This window comes from Mus caroli, unplaced genomic scaffold, assembly GCF_978045245.1.
Source record: "Mus caroli unplaced genomic scaffold, Mus_caroli_1 scaffold_12, whole genome shotgun sequence".
Taxonomy (NCBI): domain Eukaryota; kingdom Metazoa; phylum Chordata; class Mammalia; order Rodentia; family Muridae; genus Mus; species Mus caroli.
This window is the reverse complement of record NW_028227267.1, coordinates 37,201,342-37,219,046: the sequence shown is the minus strand read 5'-3', so window position 1 is coordinate 37,219,046 and position 17,705 is coordinate 37,201,342. Positions and strand designations below refer to the sequence as shown.

The following is a 17,705-nucleotide window of genomic DNA, read 5'->3' as shown; positions in this document are numbered from 1 at the left end:
ATTCTACTGGACATCGAACAACAGGAAGTATCAGGTTTATTGAGAGACGTAGGCCCAAAGAACTAAGTTAAAGAATGACTACACAAAATCAGATGTCCTTAACTGGCCTTACAAAATACCCACAAAGGTACATATTTGCATAAGCATCCATAAACACACATACACACACACACACACACACACACACACACACACACACACCTAAAATCATAAGGGAGCAAAAAAAATGAAGAATCTGTCATGCTAGTGGAAAAAAAATTTAGACTATGCAGAGCAGATGTTTCAACTGAGAAACACAACTCTGGTATTCTTACTAGGGAAATAGAAAGATCTAGACAACATTTTTCTTGGACAGAATGAGGAGCATACAGAGAGAATTTTTTTCATGAAGCCTCAAAACTCTCACACCAACTGAGATTGTGAGAAGCCTTTCCTACATCCTTGCTCATCCAGCCAGCTCCAGACCACAAGGCCCAGGAAAGAAAACTCCAACAGCACTCAAAGAAAATAGGACTGACAAGCTGCTACTCAGGCTCACTGAGTGTGAATCAAGATCTATAGTGGAAAGGGTTGGGGTGGGGGGCAAAAACTGCCAAAAGGCAACAATGAAATCCACTTATTTCTCAATCCCACTAAGCTCTCATCCCTGCAAAAAACTTCCTACCTGAAATCTCACATGCTCCCCACAAAACTTTTGAAGGACTTTACATCTTCCTGCGAAGCACTCTACTATTTTAAAGAAGGGCTCCAACACAGCACCCTTCAAATTCAATGTCATATAGAGTCGTGATGTGTAATCAACTTATCTCCCCTAGTGAACTGCAGATTCTGGCAGAAGAGAAAAATTTGCTTGTCAAACATGCAGTTTCTTGATAAAGGCTACCTCCACAAAAAGCCTGGTAGATGATCCCATAAATAAACAGTTGGAGGAGGCATAGGCAAGTGTCTGGTAAGTTGCTGGACTGTTCCATTGGACTTTCTATGTTTATGGTGAGCCATGATGGCAATCTGCCTCTGATTCACATCACCCTACCTGCTGCTGCTTGGAACTGGTGACAAAAATGTTCTTGCTGGCCTCATCACAGATCCTTTTTCTTCACCATAGGATGCTGTCTGTTCAGCCTGCCCCACCAGCAGCTTCCTGTTCTCACTCAGCACCATCCTTACATTTTCCTTCAATTAATTGCAGCCACTCAGGAGGTAACAGTGCCTGAAGCTGATCCACAAAAAAAGAAACAAAAAATGGTTATTTCCAGCAAGCTTACATTTCTCTGCCACTCTTTTAGAACTAGGATTCCTACAAGAGTCCTGATCCCCTGACAGCCTCAGACTAGAGTCCACACTATACCTATCAGTACCAAATCGAGGTAGGTCAAATCCAGAGATCAGCCGCATGCCACAAGTCTCAAAGGACTTAGGAAAACCATAACACCAATAGTGTTTCATGTACATTACTGAAGAGGAAATGTTCCTCATGGTTGCTTATATGTCTTGTTACCAGAAAACAATCAGCAGGGAAAGGGCAAAAACACTCTGAGGGAGAAGAGAAGACCCAACAGTTATAAACTCTTTCCATTTTTGTCATGGATCCCAGAACTTTGAATCTGCTGTCAGAATCCTAAAGTTTCATGGTTGCTTGATATTACCAGCGTGGTGGAAATGGTTTCTATGCAGAGGATCCTGAATTTGGAAGAATAAAGTTTGGAGTGTCTTGGACACTCTTTACACTTAAGAAAACTGAGTCCAAGAGGTACAAATCCAAGACCCTTGCCTCAAGGGAGGGCTCTTATTAAGGAACAGATAGTGGAGCTGGAGAGATGGCTCAGAGGTCCTGAGTTCAATTCCAAGCAACCACATGGTGGCTCATAGCCATCCGTAATGTGATCTGACCTCCTCTTCTGGAGTGTCTGAAGACAGCTACAATGTACTTACACATATAATAAATAATTAAAAAAAAAAAGGAAACAGGTAGTATAGAATTAAGCCCTTATTTTTGATCAAAGTCCTAGAAGGCCACAAGCATTCCCTGCCTAGTGCTGCTCCTTACCTGTGTCAGGGACTCACATGTAGGAATAGTTATCTTCTATGAGTTCCTTGAACTTCTCTATCATATCACTTATTGACTGGGACATTTTTTCCATATCCAACATTGTCTTATCATGTTGTGATTTAATGATGGTGAATTCAATGTTCATCTTACGGTAGAGCATGGCCCAAAGAGCAAATATCCTCTGAACTAAGCAATCAAGTTATCATGTGCAAAAAGGTTGTATCTGGACTACCCAAGCCAATTGTATGCCACATCCTTGTTCCTTCAAAGAAGGTCCTATTAGTACTGAGTAAACTTATTATCTTGCCCAGAGAACAGCAGAGCCTGGGAACCAAATGAAGAGTAATGACCCTCAAGAGCTCCTTGGGTGAGCCTGAAGAAATATACTAATTCTGTGAGAAGTTTCTAATAGACCTGTCAAGATATTGAATCCTTTATCCTCAGGCTGGTCCTCTTGTCTTAGAACTTGGTGGTTCCCACTATCTAGTGAAAGAAACAGAGAAGTAATCTCTGGGTCAGCATCTTATATTTACATCACCCCATGCAGTTGAGGTTCTTCTCAAAGCAACCCCACAATTCTGGCTGTTCAAAGCAAGGGTCAAAGTCCGACTCTTTGTTTATCCAGGATTCTAGTTTGAAAAACCCACTGTCATCATGTCTGCTAACATCTTGACAGATGAAGACCCACAAAAGCTCATCAATAATTGTATGAGGAAACAAACATGAAGAAACAGATCAGTCTAGACATATTGGACACCACCACATCCCATGAAAGATTCTGAGGGAATGTTCTACATGGATGGGAACACCTCAATTAAACATGGAACAGGTTACACAGGGGCTTCGGGAGATATTGTAGCTGAAATTATTTGGTCTCAAGATATATAGACCAAGTCTATGGTGAAAGAAAACACCAGTCATCACTTACCAGGAATGTCAATATGCTTTACTTAATAAATATGTGGATACTATGATATATGGAGAAGGAGGGCTCATCATTGCTGGCAGAAAGAACATTAAAAACAAAGAGGAATTCTTGGCTCTCCTGGAAACTCTTTGAATTCCTCCATGATACTCTTGGTTTCAAGGCAAAGCACATCAACTTAATGACCCCCTTGAGGTCACAAGTAATCAGGTCACTGAGTTGGCATGCCAAAAATTGTTTGAGATCAGTGTATGCTGTGCATGGTGGCACATGCCTTTGATCCCAGCAATTGGGAGGCAGATGCTGGCAGATTTCTAAGTTCTACGCCAGACTGGTCTACAGAGTGAGTTCCAGGACAGTCAGGCAATACAGAGAAATCCTGTCTAGAAACAAACCAATCAAAAAACAAACAAACAAAAAACAGTGGAATCTACTGACATTTAGGTGACATACTGTGACCCACTGTAGCCTGAGAATCCATAGTATTTTTTTTTTTAATGAAACCTTCTATGCGTTTATCCACTAGTCTGAAACTTCTAAAAGAGTAGCTGAGGAGCTCTTCAAGGTACTTGACCAATAATTATACCACACCCTTTGAATTGTGTCAAACTATAGCAGAGCATTCATAGCCAAAAGCTGTCAATAAACAGTGAATGATTTAGGAATAGATGGGAATCTTCATGGTACGTGCAGACCTCAGAGTTCTAGTCTCATGAAAGTAAAGAAGAGTTCCTTAACGGAAACACTACAAATCTCTCAGAAGAGTTCAGGGAAAGGTGGCTGAGCCTCCTTCTTACTTTGGGCCTATTGTACCCAATACAGGGAGGAATTCATCCCTATACTATTTTATTGGAATGCCTGCCCCATAGCTTTCTAGGCTCAGATATCATCAGCTAGCCAAAATATAACTATTTCTTTTTCATTAGCCATGTTCTCCGGTTCTCCATAAAGGCTCTTCATACGACTGCCAGAGAAACAGAGTAGACTTTTGACTGCCCAACCATCTCCCCAGACACCTTTGGGCCTTGTTATAGTGATATTCCATAACCAAAGGTGGTAGCCAAAGACAACACAATCAATGTGGAAAGCTTTTGCATGATTTCTACACTCTTACACCTGTGAGGATAGGTGGCATTTTACCATGCACTCAGCACACACAGGTCAAGAAGGCAGAAGGCACTGATGTCAATGCCAAAAGGAGCCCCTTGTGAAATTATGAATCCATTAAAATGGAGGTTTCATTGGACCCGAGGCCTTTCATCCCCTATCCATCCAATTGAGTCTTAGGTATCTTATGAATACAGGATCATATTCCAACCCCCAACAGACTCAGGCCTGGAACTGAGAACTTAAAAATGTAGATACTGGAGAAGTAAGAGCTAATGGGACCAGGAAGCAGCAATTCAATGTCCCTCTTGGCCTTTGTTCACAGATGCCTATTTTCTCTGGTTGTTTTGGAGATAGAGAGAATGTAAGATTTTAGCTTTTGAAGAAAGTACATAAACTTTACAGTATGATGTTGCCCCTGTAGTGACTTCTTCTATTGCCAAGTACAAGGGAGTTTTCATTGCAAAGAAATGGGGTTGTGAATTAGAAAGTGCAATCTGCAAATTCATCTGGAATAACAAAAAACCTAGGATAGCAAAAACTCTTCTCAAGGATAAAAGAACCTCTGGTGGAATCACCATGCCGGACCTAAAGCTTTACTACAGAGCAATTGTGATAAAAACTGCGTGGTTCTGGTATAGTGACAGACAAATAGACCAATGGAATAGAATTGAAGACCCAGAAATGAACCCACACACCTACGGTCACTTGATCTTCCACAAGGGAGCTAAAAACATCCAGTGGAAGAAAGACAGCATTTTCAACAAATGGTGCTGGCACAACTGGTTGTTAACATGTAGAAGAATGCGAATTGATCCATTCCTATCTCCTTGTACTAAGGTCAAGTCTAAGTGGATCAAGGAACTTCACATAAAACCAGAGACACTGAAACTTATAGAGGAGAAAGTGGGGAAAAGCCTTGAAGATATGGGCACAGGGGAAAAATTCTTGAATAGAACAGCAATGGCTTGTGCTGTAAGATCGAGAATTGACAAGTGGGACCTCATGAAACTGCAAAGCTTCTGCAAGGCAAAAGACACCATCAATAAGACAAAAAAACCACCAACAGATTGGGAAAGGATCTTCACCTATCCTAAATCAGATAAGGGACTAACATCCAATATATATAAAGAACTCAAGAAGGTGGACTCCAGAAAGTCAAATAACCCCATTAAAAAATGGGGCTCAGAACTGAACAAATAATTCTCACCTGAGGAATACCGAATGGCAGAGAAACACCTGAAAAAATGTTCAACATCCTTAATCATCAGGGAAATGCAAATCAAAACAACCCTGAGATTCCACCTCACACCAGTCAGAATGGCTAAGATGAAATATTCAGGTGACAGCAGATGCTGGCGAGGATGTGGAGAAAGAGGAACACTCCTCCATTGTTGGTGGGATTGCAAGCTTGTACAACCACTCTGGAAATCAGTCTGGAGGTTCCTCAGAAAATTGGACATAGTACTACCGGAGGATCCAGCAATACCTCTCCTGGGCATATATCCAGAAGATTTCCCAACCTGTAAAAAGGACACATGCTCCACTATGTTCATAGCAGCCCTATTTATAATAGCCAGAAGCTGGAAAGAACCCAGATGTCCCTCAACAGAGGAATGGATACAGAAATTATGGTACATTTACACAATGGAGTACTACTCAGCTATTACAAAGAATGAATTTATGAAATTCCTAGCCAAATGGATGGACCTGGAGGGCATCATCTTGAGTGAAGTAACACAATCACAAAAGAACTCACACAATATGTATTCACTGATAAGTGTATATTAGCCCAAAACTTAGGATACCCAAGATATAAGATACAATTTGCTAAACGCATGAACCTCAAGAAGAATGAAGACCAAAGTGTGGACACTGTGCCCCTTCTTAGAATTGGGAACAAAACACCCAGGGAAGGAGTTACAGAGACAAAGTTCGTAGCTGTGATGAAAGGATGGACCATTTAGAGACTGCCTTATCCAGGGATCCATCCCATAATCAGCTTCTAAACGCTGACACCATTGCATACACTAGCAAGATTTTGCTGAAAGGACCCAAATATAGCTGTCTCTTGTGAGACCATGCCGGGGCCTAGCAAACACAGGAGTGGATGTTCACAGTCAGCTATTGGATGTATCACAGGGCTCCCAATGGAGAAGCTAGAGAAAGTACCCAAGGAGCTAAAGGGATCTGCAACCCTATTGTTGGAACAACATGATGTACTAACCAGAACCCCGGCGCTCTTGTCTCTAGCTGCATATGTATCGAAAGATGGCCTAGTCGGCCATCACTGGAAAGAGAGGCCCATTGGACTTGCAAACTTTATATGCCCCAATATAGGGGAATGCCAGGGCCAAAAGAATGGGAATGGGTGGGTAGGGAAGTGGGGGGCGCTATGAGGGACTTTTGGGATTGCATTGGAAATGTAATTGAGGAAAATATGTAATAAAAAATATTAAAAATTAAAAAAAGAGGACAATAAAATGGAATTTTCAATAGGAAAAAAAAAGAAAAGAAATGGGGTTGTAAATCAGAGATTGTGTGAAATCACATGGCTCAATATATTCAAACAGTCTCTCCTCTCAAGGCAGTTGCACTCTAAAACATAGAATCCAACTTGTGTAAAAGTAAAGGTGCAGAAGTAGGTTTTTGGCCTCTGGGAAACAGAGACCCCTGGGTAAATCGATTGTTTGTTCCATGAATGGACCCCAGAATTAGATTTATATTGGAGAAGAATCTCCCTCATAAAATGATCCTAACAAAGATGAGCTACCCATGCCATGGCACTAACAAACTCACCCCATTCAACACTGGACTTGTAGTGAAGCAGAGAGTTAACTCTAGATTTGGAAGGAGATGTTGCCAAGAGGTATCCCCAGGGGCAAAAGAGAAACTCCAGGAAAGGGTACCTCAGAAACTGGTCAAGATGGGGTAAGCTGGTAAGCTGGTAGGCTATGGAATTTCCCAGTGACATCATCAGTAGTCACTTCCCAGACAATCTCTTGTATCCAAGAGAACCCTAGAATCTTCTGTGATGTCACCAGTGTTGTGGTAACCAGAGCAGCTTGTGAGGTATTCCTTCAGATCCTCATGGGTTCCCAAGGAGGCATGTTGTCCATGCTCCTCGGGGTATTTCAGAGAGAGAATAGAATACACACCGACACCAGACCAAGGCAGAAAGAGTCTGGCCGCCCGTCATGGTGGGAAAGGGCAAGAAACAACTGGTCATGGAGATGGCACAGTGAGTCCTGGGCAAGGTTTGGGGAGCTGCCGAGAGGATGTGGGCTTCAGCTGGTCCTTCCAGGAATAGGGATTATGATACTTCAGATTCTTCAATGGTAGAACCAGAGTCAAGAATATCTGATGATTAGTTTTACAGACAGCCTGATTTTCAAAAGCCTGCAGTTGCTTTGCTGAGAGAACTTAATTTCCCCCTGAATGAAAAATTATGCAGAGCAAGCTCTGTGAGAATAGAAAAGTGTTGTTCTCAGGATAGAGTGTTCATGCACTTCATCTTAATATAGCTTCCTCTAGGATACATGAGCATGTGATGCCAAGAAAAGAGAGGGCTAAGGTCTCAGACACTTTGGTATTGAACACACATGATGTGGACTGATTCACAGTCTGGGGTTCCTGTAGTAGTGTATGAGCTCTCATCATGCATTTGAAGAAGACTAGAAAAGTGTTGGCTAGTGTGCTAAGAGGTACAGACTTTGTTGTCAGATATGAGCTGACAATGCCCTCCACTTATTCTTGCCTGGTGCAGCTTAAGAATTTCAGGGCTAGGGCGATTACAAGAGGAAGTCAGGTATATGCTTAGTGATCTTGGTTGTGAACAGGGACCTAGCTGAGGAGCCAAGCTTGAAGACAGATGCCTATGATGCACTATCAGGGATTCTAGGTGTCTCTAGATTTTCCTCTTCCTCAGGCTTCTGTGTAGGACAAAGCATGGTTTCCCTTTCCCTGCCCTATTATCTCTACAAGGTTACTAGTGTTTTTCTACCTACAGGGTCTGTTGGGGAGCCACCACCCCAACCCCCCACCATCAATGAGCAGGAGAAGAGACTCGAGAAGTTGGAGAAGCTCAAAAGAGAGCTCCAGAACATAAAAAATGCCAGAGAAGAACTTCAGGGAATCCTGGCCAATTACACTATCAAGGATTTAAATGACAGGTAGTCTTTATGCCCAGTTCTCTGCTGACTATCTTGGGCCATCCCTGTTAAGCCCAGATTCCCTCATACCACAGTGGGCTACAACTCCAGGCTGTCTGCATATCCAAATCAATTTTGCTGATTGGACTGTCGACACAGAACTTCACGTTCAGATAGGAATGAGATGGGGTCACAGGTACTTTTCATTCCTCCAAAAGTAATTCAGAGGCTGTGGCATGAATCACAGTCTGGGGATGAAGGTAGTAATGTGTGAGCTCTCATCCTGCCATTTAAGAAGCTTACACAGGTGTTGGTTTGTGGGAGTTGCTAGGTAATGTTTGTTTATAGCCAATCCTTTCCATAATTGACCAGGCAGTAATTTGGATCCAAATGGTCCAGTCAACAGCTGGAGAGGCCTGTCCCACATACTGCCTCTCAGTATGACTGGATTGGCTGCAGTTCATCACTGTTTTTCTCAATTTTTGTTCATTATACTCTCAGATAAAGCCAATCATTTCATTTATTTGGCATTCTGATTGTAAGTGTGTGTGTATGTGTGCGTGTGTGTGTGTGTGTGTGTGTATCTTGTATGTGTGTGTGTCTTGTGTCTGTCTGTTTGTGAGTGTGTGTGTGTGTAAAAGAGATAGAGAGAGACAGATACAGAGACTGACAGAGAGACAGAGACTGAGAAATAATGTGTGCATGTGAGCTCGAGTGTGCTTTTGTGGATGTGTGTGTTCCTGTGTGTGTGTGTTCCTGTGTGTCTGTGTTCCTGTGTGTGCAGCTTAAGATCTAGAGAGTCTGTGTCAAGTAATATATCATTGAGTTTGTCCTGACTCCATTTCCAGGCAATAACAGTGAGGAAGCCAGGGAGGTTCATTTTGAGTAGCACAGGTCTTGACATCTGTGCTCACCGTGGATGCACATTGCAGTCTCCTGATGTGTGATAAAAGCTTTTCCCTATAGATATGATTATGTCCTTTGGGAATTTTTGTAGCAATAGAGCCAAGGATTGGCAATTCCTTGTCTAAAACCAGGAGGAGAATCATACAGATTTAGCGTGGACCCAGGCCTTTGACACAGATTCCTGGAAAGTTCTGGGAGAGCAAGCCTATTCTTTCAAACCCCTTCAGGGAGCTGAAGCAGATCAACACCCTGCTTTTTCTTCCCTGTGCTTACTGGCCCAAGCTGAAGAGCAATAATTTTAATAAGCACCAAGTGGAAAAGGTAACAAGGAGCTAGGTCCAGTGGCATATATGGGGTAGGCTAGTGCATGATTCAGCTTGAATTGAAATGATCCTTGTATCCTTAGTTCACGGGACAATTTGTTGCTTGGGCCATGCCCTCCCACAGGATCAACTTTGAGACATATATGCTTGAGATGCAACATGACCAGGTGATGACTGACCTGAAGAGAATGCCCCAGGACATCAGTGAGGCCTTGTCCAAGTGCAAGCACTTGACTAAAGAAAATCAGTTCTACTGGTGAGTGACTAACAGGGTCATGACCCAAGAAATAGGCCCAGGATATGTCTGACAATCCTTGTCTTTGAACTAACATGGGGCTCAGGTTCTATACTCTTAGTCTCTAAAGAGGAAGCCTGCCTCCTTCAAATGAGGCACTAAGATTTTAACATCTTAGACTCATTTTGACCAAGTGTGAAGAGTCTGGGAGCCCCTCAAGTCACTGTCCTTTCCAACTCAGTATCCTCAAGATCGAAAAGGTTTCTAAGATGATGGAGATATCAATCAACCTTGGACCTTTTGAGCTCTGAAAGTAGATTCATAGATGGGGTTTCCAGGAGAAACATAGAAATATAGTGTGATGCTTGGGTCTCTTCACTCCTAGAGAATTTTGCCCTATACCTACAGGTGGTTTTTTAATACCACAGACTCATAAGCACATATAGACACCATGTTCTTTTCTGAAAGATACATGAGTCCCTGAAGGTGTCAGGGTTTTCAAAAGTACCTTGGGTCTTCTGGAAAGTGGCAGTCCTCTGGATTTGATCTCCCTCTATGGCCAATCTGGATACTTGTCTGGGGCTGTCTGGGGATCAGGGCCCATGATGAAGGAATGGTGCTTGGAGGAATGGGAGGAAGATGGATGGATGCTTCCTGTAATCACCATGTTTTGTTTGTGGCTCAGCTTTAGGAACTGCCACCTCCTGATTGAATCTAAGCTCATCCAGCACAAAGTCAGGATGTTGAGGAGTGAGAACAGACAGCTGCTAAGGGATCAGACTGCATTGGAAGAATGCAACATAGCAACAAAAATACTATGTAAAGAAGGCAGCCAGAAGATCAAAGACCACTATACTAAGCAGCAGCAGGTAGGATGAATGAAGTATCATGGGCAGAATGCCCTAATGTGTAATCATAAACACAGTCCAGCCTATGTAACCATCCTGCACCTTATCCAGGCTCTCTCCTATGTCTCATCCAGTTTTACATTTCTGTGATCATTTCCAAGACTTTCTGTGGAGTTACCCTCTTTTGAAGAAATTGGATTTCTGCCATGCCCTCTCCTCCCCATCCCAGTCAGCCACCTCTAGCTTGCCACTCTAGGCAGAGGAGATCCTGGACAGCTGACAGCAACCCCTCAAGTCTCTATGGTATGGAGAGGTGCCTCAGGAAGCCACTTCCTAAATTATCTAGGAACCAGGTCCTCTGTTCTGCTCTATGGCAACTCACCAAGAGGGGCTTGGGCCAGTCCTCTCCTAGGACAGAAGGGCAGGCTCCAATTTTATTGCTTTATAATTAAAGTCTTTAGTAAGAAACAGAAAGTTATACAAAATATGTATTTTAAACATAGCAATTAGAGATCTTTGCCTATCTTGAACTAAATTAGCCCCCTAGAATTGCATGATGTGTCTTACTATCTTCACCAAGAGGATTCAGGGAACCCTACACTGCATCCCTCACCTGACATTGTTTTGCTTAGTATATCATGGCATGGCTTTGCTTCAGTACAGATTCCCCCTCATAGTTTTTCAGACTGCTGCATTTCATAATATCCTTGCTTGTCAATTCACGAGCCTCCTTTTGACTGACATTAGAGATGAATTTTATATCACATGAACAGCAATGTTATGAAAAGATCCTGGATAATAACTGCAGCTAACTTTTTATCGATGCTACCAGGGTCTTCTGATAAGTAGCCAAGGTAGGTTTAGAGAGCAGAATATATTTGAACTTTGAGCTTGCTGTAAGATGTTCTTGGAACTCTGTAATTAAGACCTTGAATCTTGTGTGCACCAGCTTGTATGTGCAGAACTTATACCATACTTGTAGAATCGGCCAGTATCTGAATGGAAAGAGTTCCTGAAGAAGAAATAAATACAGGCCAGGGCACACTGGGTTAATCTAAGAGCCTTTAACACACCTTAGGTATCATTAATTCCTCAAGTAACAGGAAATGTGCTGTAATATAGCAGTGTTTCATTGGGGTGAGTGTGTGTGTGTGTGTGTGTGTGTGTGTGTGTGTGTGTTTTTCTGTGCTTTTGCCCAGGGGTGTTTGACCACATGTGTTTTGAATTTGTGTAATGTTAGGTGCTTGTAAGTTCTTTTTAATACAAGTGTGTATTCATGTATTCTTTTTGTATGTGTGTGTGTGCATGTGTGTGTGCGTGTGTGTGTGTAGGGATGCACTTGTGTGTCTCTATACATATATGTATTTAATTGTATCTATATATATTCACATATTCACTTATTCAGAAAACATCTTAATTGTTAATAGGCAAAATATTTAATGAGAAAAGTACTCAGTCAGTTCATATTGCCTTGGAAAAACATCAAATACAGCAGCCCATCATCATGCCTGTCCACCTAGCTCACTAGAACTAAAGAAGACAAAAATTGTATAAAGTCAGATTTTCAAGAGAATTGAGAGGGAAAAGAATTTAACTGTACTAAAATCATTTGTGGGAAAAAAGGATTGTGGTAACTGGAAGAAAGGAGGAGGCTACTGAGTCAAATCAATGTGCCTGAGAGTCAAAAAGGCTGGCTAAGACTTTGTGTTCCTTGAGTTTCATGTGTTTTGCAAATTGTATCTTATATCTGGGGTATTCAAAATCTCTGGGCTAATACCCACTTATCAGTGAGTACATATCATGTGAGTTCTTTTGTGTTTGGGTCTCCTCACTCAGGATGCTGCCCAACAGGTCCATCCATTTGCCTAGGAATTTCATGAATTCATTCTTTTTAATAGCTGAGTAGTACTCCATTGTGTAAAAGCACCACATTTTTTTGTATCCATTCCTCTGTTGAGGGGCATCTGGGTTTTTTCCAGCTTCTGGCTATTATAAATAAGGCTGCTATGAACATATTGGAACATGTGTACTTCTTACTGGGTGTAACATTTTCTGGGTATATGCCCAGGAGAGGTATTGCAGGATCCTCCAGTAGTACTATGTCCAATTTTCTGAGGAACCGTCAGGCTGATTTCCAGAGTGCTTGTACAAGCTTGCAATCCCACCAACAATGGAGGAGTGTTCCTCTATTAGATACAATTTGCAAAACACATGAAACTCAAGAAGAATGAAGACCAAAGTGTGGACACTTTGATCCTTCTTAGAATTGGGGACAAAACACACATGTAAGGAGTTACAGAGACAAAGTTTGGAACTGAGACAAAAGGATGGACCATCTAGAGACTGCCACACCAGGGGATCCATCCCATAATCAGCCTCCAAACGCTGACACCCTTGCATACACTAGCAAGATTTTGCTGAAATGACCCTGATAAAGCTGTCTCTTGTGAGGCTAAGCCGGGGCCTAGCAAACACAAAAGTGGATTCTCACAGTCAGCTGTTAGATGGATCACAGGGCTCCTAATGGAGGAGCTAGAGAAAGTACCCAAGGAACTAAAGGGACCTGCAATCCTACAGGTTGAACAACAATATGAACTAACCAGTACCCCCAGGAGCTCGTGTCTCTAGCTGCATATGTATCAGAAGATGGCCTAGTTGTGGGAGTGTGTGTGTAGAGTTGAGGGGGTATAGGACAGTTTTGGGATAGCATTGGAAACGTAAATGAAGAAAATATCTCATAAAAAATAATAATACCAAAAAAAATACTTTGTGTTCCTTCTCTGTACTCAGTGAATAGCGACTGCCCACTGGAAGATCAGGGGACTTGTTGCATCTTATCAGCATCCTAGTTTGTTTTCCTCCTTCCTTGCTACCATTTTCTTTCCAACTTTGCCCATGCTTCACTCAGTTGTTCTTGACTTGGAGTTTGTTCAGGGTGTTATGATTTGAAAGATTGAGTGGCTTGGTGTTGATAATGTACTAATCTTAAGGTGCATACCTATGGTGAAATGCAAGAACAGGATTGCCTCAGACAGCCCCTTAGACTCATGATAGTCTACAGAACAAACACTGGTCTCTCTGTAGCACTCTGTAACTACTCTATTCAACATCATTCACTCGGTGTTAAAATCATCCTCAAGGAGGCTGGGGAGAAATGAGGATACTCAGACATTGCTGGTGGATTCAAATGGGGTCACCCTGTGAGATGCCATGTCCAACTCTTAAAAACATTGTACTGCATTGCGCAGGGACCTGGCAATTCCAGAACAAGCAGTAGGTGTCCAAAGAGAAATTAGGGCACATCATGGTTTTAAGGATATTCCTCATAGCAGCCCTGACCTATAAACTATCTATAAGTCCATCAGTAAAGCAGTGAAAATTACACTGAGTCCAGCCTTTCCATGGAGTATCGCCTAGTGGAATAACACATGCAACCATTTGACTGTGAACTATTCAGATATTTTCCTCAAAACATCTCTGGCAGAATCTCCTTACAGGGAAAGAAGTTTCACTTAGCATCCTGGTTATGGAGATTTACTAGTTGCCTGGGCTCCTAGCTTGGATCCAGACTCACACAGGATATTGTAAATGAAGGGCCTATTGGAAGATTCTGCTCACTTTGGAGCCACTGAGGAACAGTGAGCAAGAGGCAGGAACAGGCTGGTCTACCTGCATCCAGTGTGCCTTTGCCGGGAAACAAACCTACTGTGCATAGCCTTGGGAACTTCCTAAGCAGCTTTGGCCACAAACCCATATTTCCATTTTCTGTTTATTAGGATAAAGCACATTATTGACTGAGCTGTCTATAGGCTATGCCTACTATGTTCTTATCCCAGTCAAGATTATTTTCTTTTAAGAAAAAAAAAAAAACATTTCTTAAAAGTATGTGAGTACACTATTCCTCTCTTCAGAAACTCCAGAAGAGGTCTTCAGATCCTTCTGAAGACGGTTGTAAGCAACCATGTTTTTGCTGGGAATTCAACTCTGGAAGCCAAGAAGACCAGACACTGTTGCTAAATGCTGAGCTACATCTTCAGCCTTTTATTTTTCAATTAAATGTTTGTTTTTTTTTTTAATTCTGGCTCTGTACTATCCTGGGAGGTCTCTGTTTTTATCATTAGCTTGTAAAGTAAACATGTTTCTTCAATGAAATACATTTGTACGTGTGAATACAAGTGCTTGTATTCGTTCAGAAATGTAGGAATGTGTGTGTCTGGATCTCTCTCTGTCTCTCTCGTCTCTTTCTGTATCTCTGTCTAGGTCTGTGTGTGGGTGTGTCTTCTCTGTCTCTGTGTCTCTGTCTCTCTCTGTCTCTCTCTGTCTCTCTCTCTGTCTCTCTCTGTGTGTCTCTGTGTCTCTGTGTCTCTGTGTCTCTGTGTCTCTGTCTCTCTCTCTCTCTCTCTTTCTCTGTCTCTCTCTCTCTCTCTGTCTGTCTCTCTCTCTCTCTCTCTCTGTCTCTCTCTGTCTCTCAGTGTGTATGTGTGTGCAGGTTTGTCCTGGCCTGGCTGAAAAGATGCAGAGTCCTTTCGCTGTCTCTGAGATGAGGTACTAGCACAGGATGGCAGTACCTAAGGAGCCATAAGCACAGCGGGGCTATTGATTTTTGTTTTTTTTTTTTCCTTCCTGAATATCCTTTTAGAGTTCAGTCCTTACCCTTGGAAAGCTTTGCATGAAGCACACTCTTACTGATTACAGTATCCTTTCAATGTGCATGGATTTCCTGTGAGATGGTTTCTCTGGGGATTCCCACATATAGGGGTTCACAAGGAGAGCCAAGAAGGATTCTGCACTCCAGAAATAAGAAGTGCCTTCACTTCAACATTTGCTAGGCTCTCTAGAAGGCCTCTGTTCAATGTTAGATTCAGATACTGATACGCACTTATTTTTCAATAGAAAGTATTTAGACTATTGGAGAAATGTGGTGTTTTACTTTAACTCCAGCACAGTTTCTAGTTCACAGTTCAGTGTCAAGCAATTTTTTACATTTGAGAAAAACATCCAGGCCCAGGTGCTCTCTGACCCTTCTCCTATGGAGATACAGGAAAGATCTCAGATGAAAGATCATACTGGATTGTCCTGCTGAGTAAAGCTGGGGTTTGCTGGATCGCTGACATGGCAAGATCTCAACAGGCTTTTTTTCTCTTCGTCCCATAGGTCTGAAATATTCTGCAGAAGCTCAAACAGATCAGAGACCAGGTCAAGATCTTGCTCCGACACAACTGTTCACCAGGAGCACTGGGTGTGCAAAGCAAATTAACCACATCTAATCCTTGTAACCATGGCAACCTTGGGCTGCATTTTCTTCTATTTTGGTTAGCTATGGGTAATGAGGCCTTTATTTTGTCTAGCCTCTGTCCAGCAAGACTGCCTGTTTGGAAGGCTTCAGAGAAGTGCTGACATACATCAAGATCTGCTGGATATCCAGCAGGACTCTGAGAATGCCAATTTTGGCTGATCCTGTTGGGTCATAAAGAATTATTTCATGGTGACCAGTCATTTGAATTTGAAAAACTTTGAGGTATCATCTGTAACATCTCTCATGTTAGCCTTGGAAGGACTAGTCCATCAGCAGAACACCCACCCCAATGAGGCACGCCTATATTCATCTTCAACAGATTATTACCATCAGTGACTTCCTTTGCACTATTTTACCAAGGCCAGCAACAGCCTGTGGGTCTGTGCTGAACATCTGCAGCAAGAGAATAATGCTTAGCTTAATTATTGTGTTTCGTTTTTGGTTAGAGTTTTGATTTCTTTGGGTCTTTGGTTTTCCTATGTTTTCATTTGAAGTTTCATTATATATTCATTATATTTTTGTTAATGTAATTAATTTGTGTTTTTGCTAAGTCTATATAGTGTATAAACTGACTCCCCCACTTTAAGATGTTATTGAATAAAATTAGTGAATTATGAATAAAACATCATCCCTAATTATTTCTATCATAAGGACATTCTGCATTTATGTGTGGTTCATAAATAGTTCTGTAACACTAGAAGTTTCAGGAGGAATGGGACTCTTCAAGTATCATGTTGTTTAGGCTTCATAAGTAGTGCCCAGCCAGCCAGAGCTCCAGAGAAAATTGAGCTTTTGATGTGGATAATGTGTCAAACTATGTGGATCCCAATGTCAGGATGAAAAAAAGGATCCATGCTCTATCTTTATAGTCATAAATTTAGCTAAAGTTATAATGTACTCTCCTGTGGATGACCACGTCGAATAAACAAATGAGAAATACAACAGTATTTCTCTAATACATCTAAAAATCTCTCCATAGGAACATGGCCTGTGGTCATTTAGAACAGAATAGGGTTCTCCCTGCTAATGAGGTACCTAGAAGATGGTAGGGGTCAGTCAATAAGCTTCCCTTCCTGGACATTCCTTCCTCAGAAGGTACTTACTTTCTAGTCTAACCTCAAGACGTGTTATGCTTTCATTTCCATGAAAAATAATCAATAAACAGTTTAGAACCAAGGACTGTCTCTCTCAGCAAACCAACTGTGGGTTATACGGAGAAAAAGCCTTTGCCTACAGAGCCTTGCCATCTAAGTCTCCAACAGAAGGCCCCTCAATACTCATGGACTAGCCACCTCTGAGCCAACCCAGAATTCCCCATTCCCTGTTTTCCAGGCTAGTTCTCAGCCTACTGGCCTCCTCCATGCTCAGCTCCTCTGTGACTTCTAGCAGTACCTGCATGTCCAAGATTCTGAGAACCCCTTGCCCTGGTCTTTTTGCAGGCCAGCAGGCTCAAACCTGCTGTGAACTCCCTGCAACCCAGCACTGTCTGTATGTCCAGGATTTCCTGGGTCCCTGTCCACAACTCCTAAACATAGGCCAATGGAATTCAGAACCTCCATTCACAACTCTTGCCTGTGGTTTCCATTGTCAAATGGACTCCAAGGAGTCAGGGAACCCCAGCTTCCACCTCCCATGCCCAAAGGTACATTCTTCTACCCCCTAAGTTGTGTAATTGCATTTCCATCCAGGTCAATATCAGACAGTGGGCTTAGGATAAATACAATCTACCATGTCTGCATTTGGTCTGCCCAGTGGGTTCCCACACCTGTGCCTCAGGGCAGAAAGCAAAACCACACTAAGACAAGGAAGTAGTATAGAGGTGGGATAACTGACTGAAGACTTTTGAAAGGCCATGTGGAAACCT

At 42.2% G+C, this 17,705-nt stretch overlaps 2 protein-coding genes and 1 long non-coding RNA gene across 4 annotated transcripts in view; 1 reads left to right on the top strand and 2 right to left on the bottom strand.

Moving 5' to 3' along the window:
- The window catches only part of LOC147001755 (uncharacterized), a 347,644-nt gene that overhangs the window by 164,702 nt on the left and 165,237 nt on the right, over nt 1–17,705 (bottom strand). The gene's annotated exons all lie outside the window — the stretch shown is intronic.
- Nucleotides 1–17,705, bottom strand: part of LOC147001759 (uncharacterized) — a 51,734-nt gene that overhangs the window by 3,760 nt on the left and 30,269 nt on the right. The window contains exon 2 of the long non-coding RNA XR_015044625.1: nt 1,034–1,216. This is a non-coding gene — a long non-coding RNA (uncharacterized LOC147001759). The remainder of the gene's footprint in view (nt 1–1,033; nt 1,217–17,705) is intronic.
- On the top strand, nt 7,173–10,575 carry LOC147001761 (disks large homolog 5-like). Its single transcript, XM_085829005.1, has 4 exons — nt 7,173–7,323; nt 8,092–8,254; nt 9,587–9,718; nt 10,383–10,575. The coding sequence occupies exons 1-4, from the start codon at nt 7,173–7,175 to the stop codon at nt 10,573–10,575; spliced, it is 639 nt and encodes a 212-aa protein (XP_085685131.1).

Bases quoted from the DNA above. Each gene is read 5' to 3' on its own strand.
- LOC147001761 (XM_085829005.1), top strand. From the start codon at position 7,173: ATGGGTTCCCAAGGAGGCATGTTGTCCATGCTCCTCGGGGTATTTCAG. The intron at 7,324-8,091 runs GTGAGTCCTGGG...TTCTACCTACAG, and splicing joins CTGGTCATGGAGATGGCACA to GGTCTGTTGGGGAGCCACCA. The intron at 9,719-10,382 runs GTGAGTGACTAA...TTTGTGGCTCAG, and splicing joins AAAGAAAATCAGTTCTACTG to CTTTAGGAACTGCCACCTCC.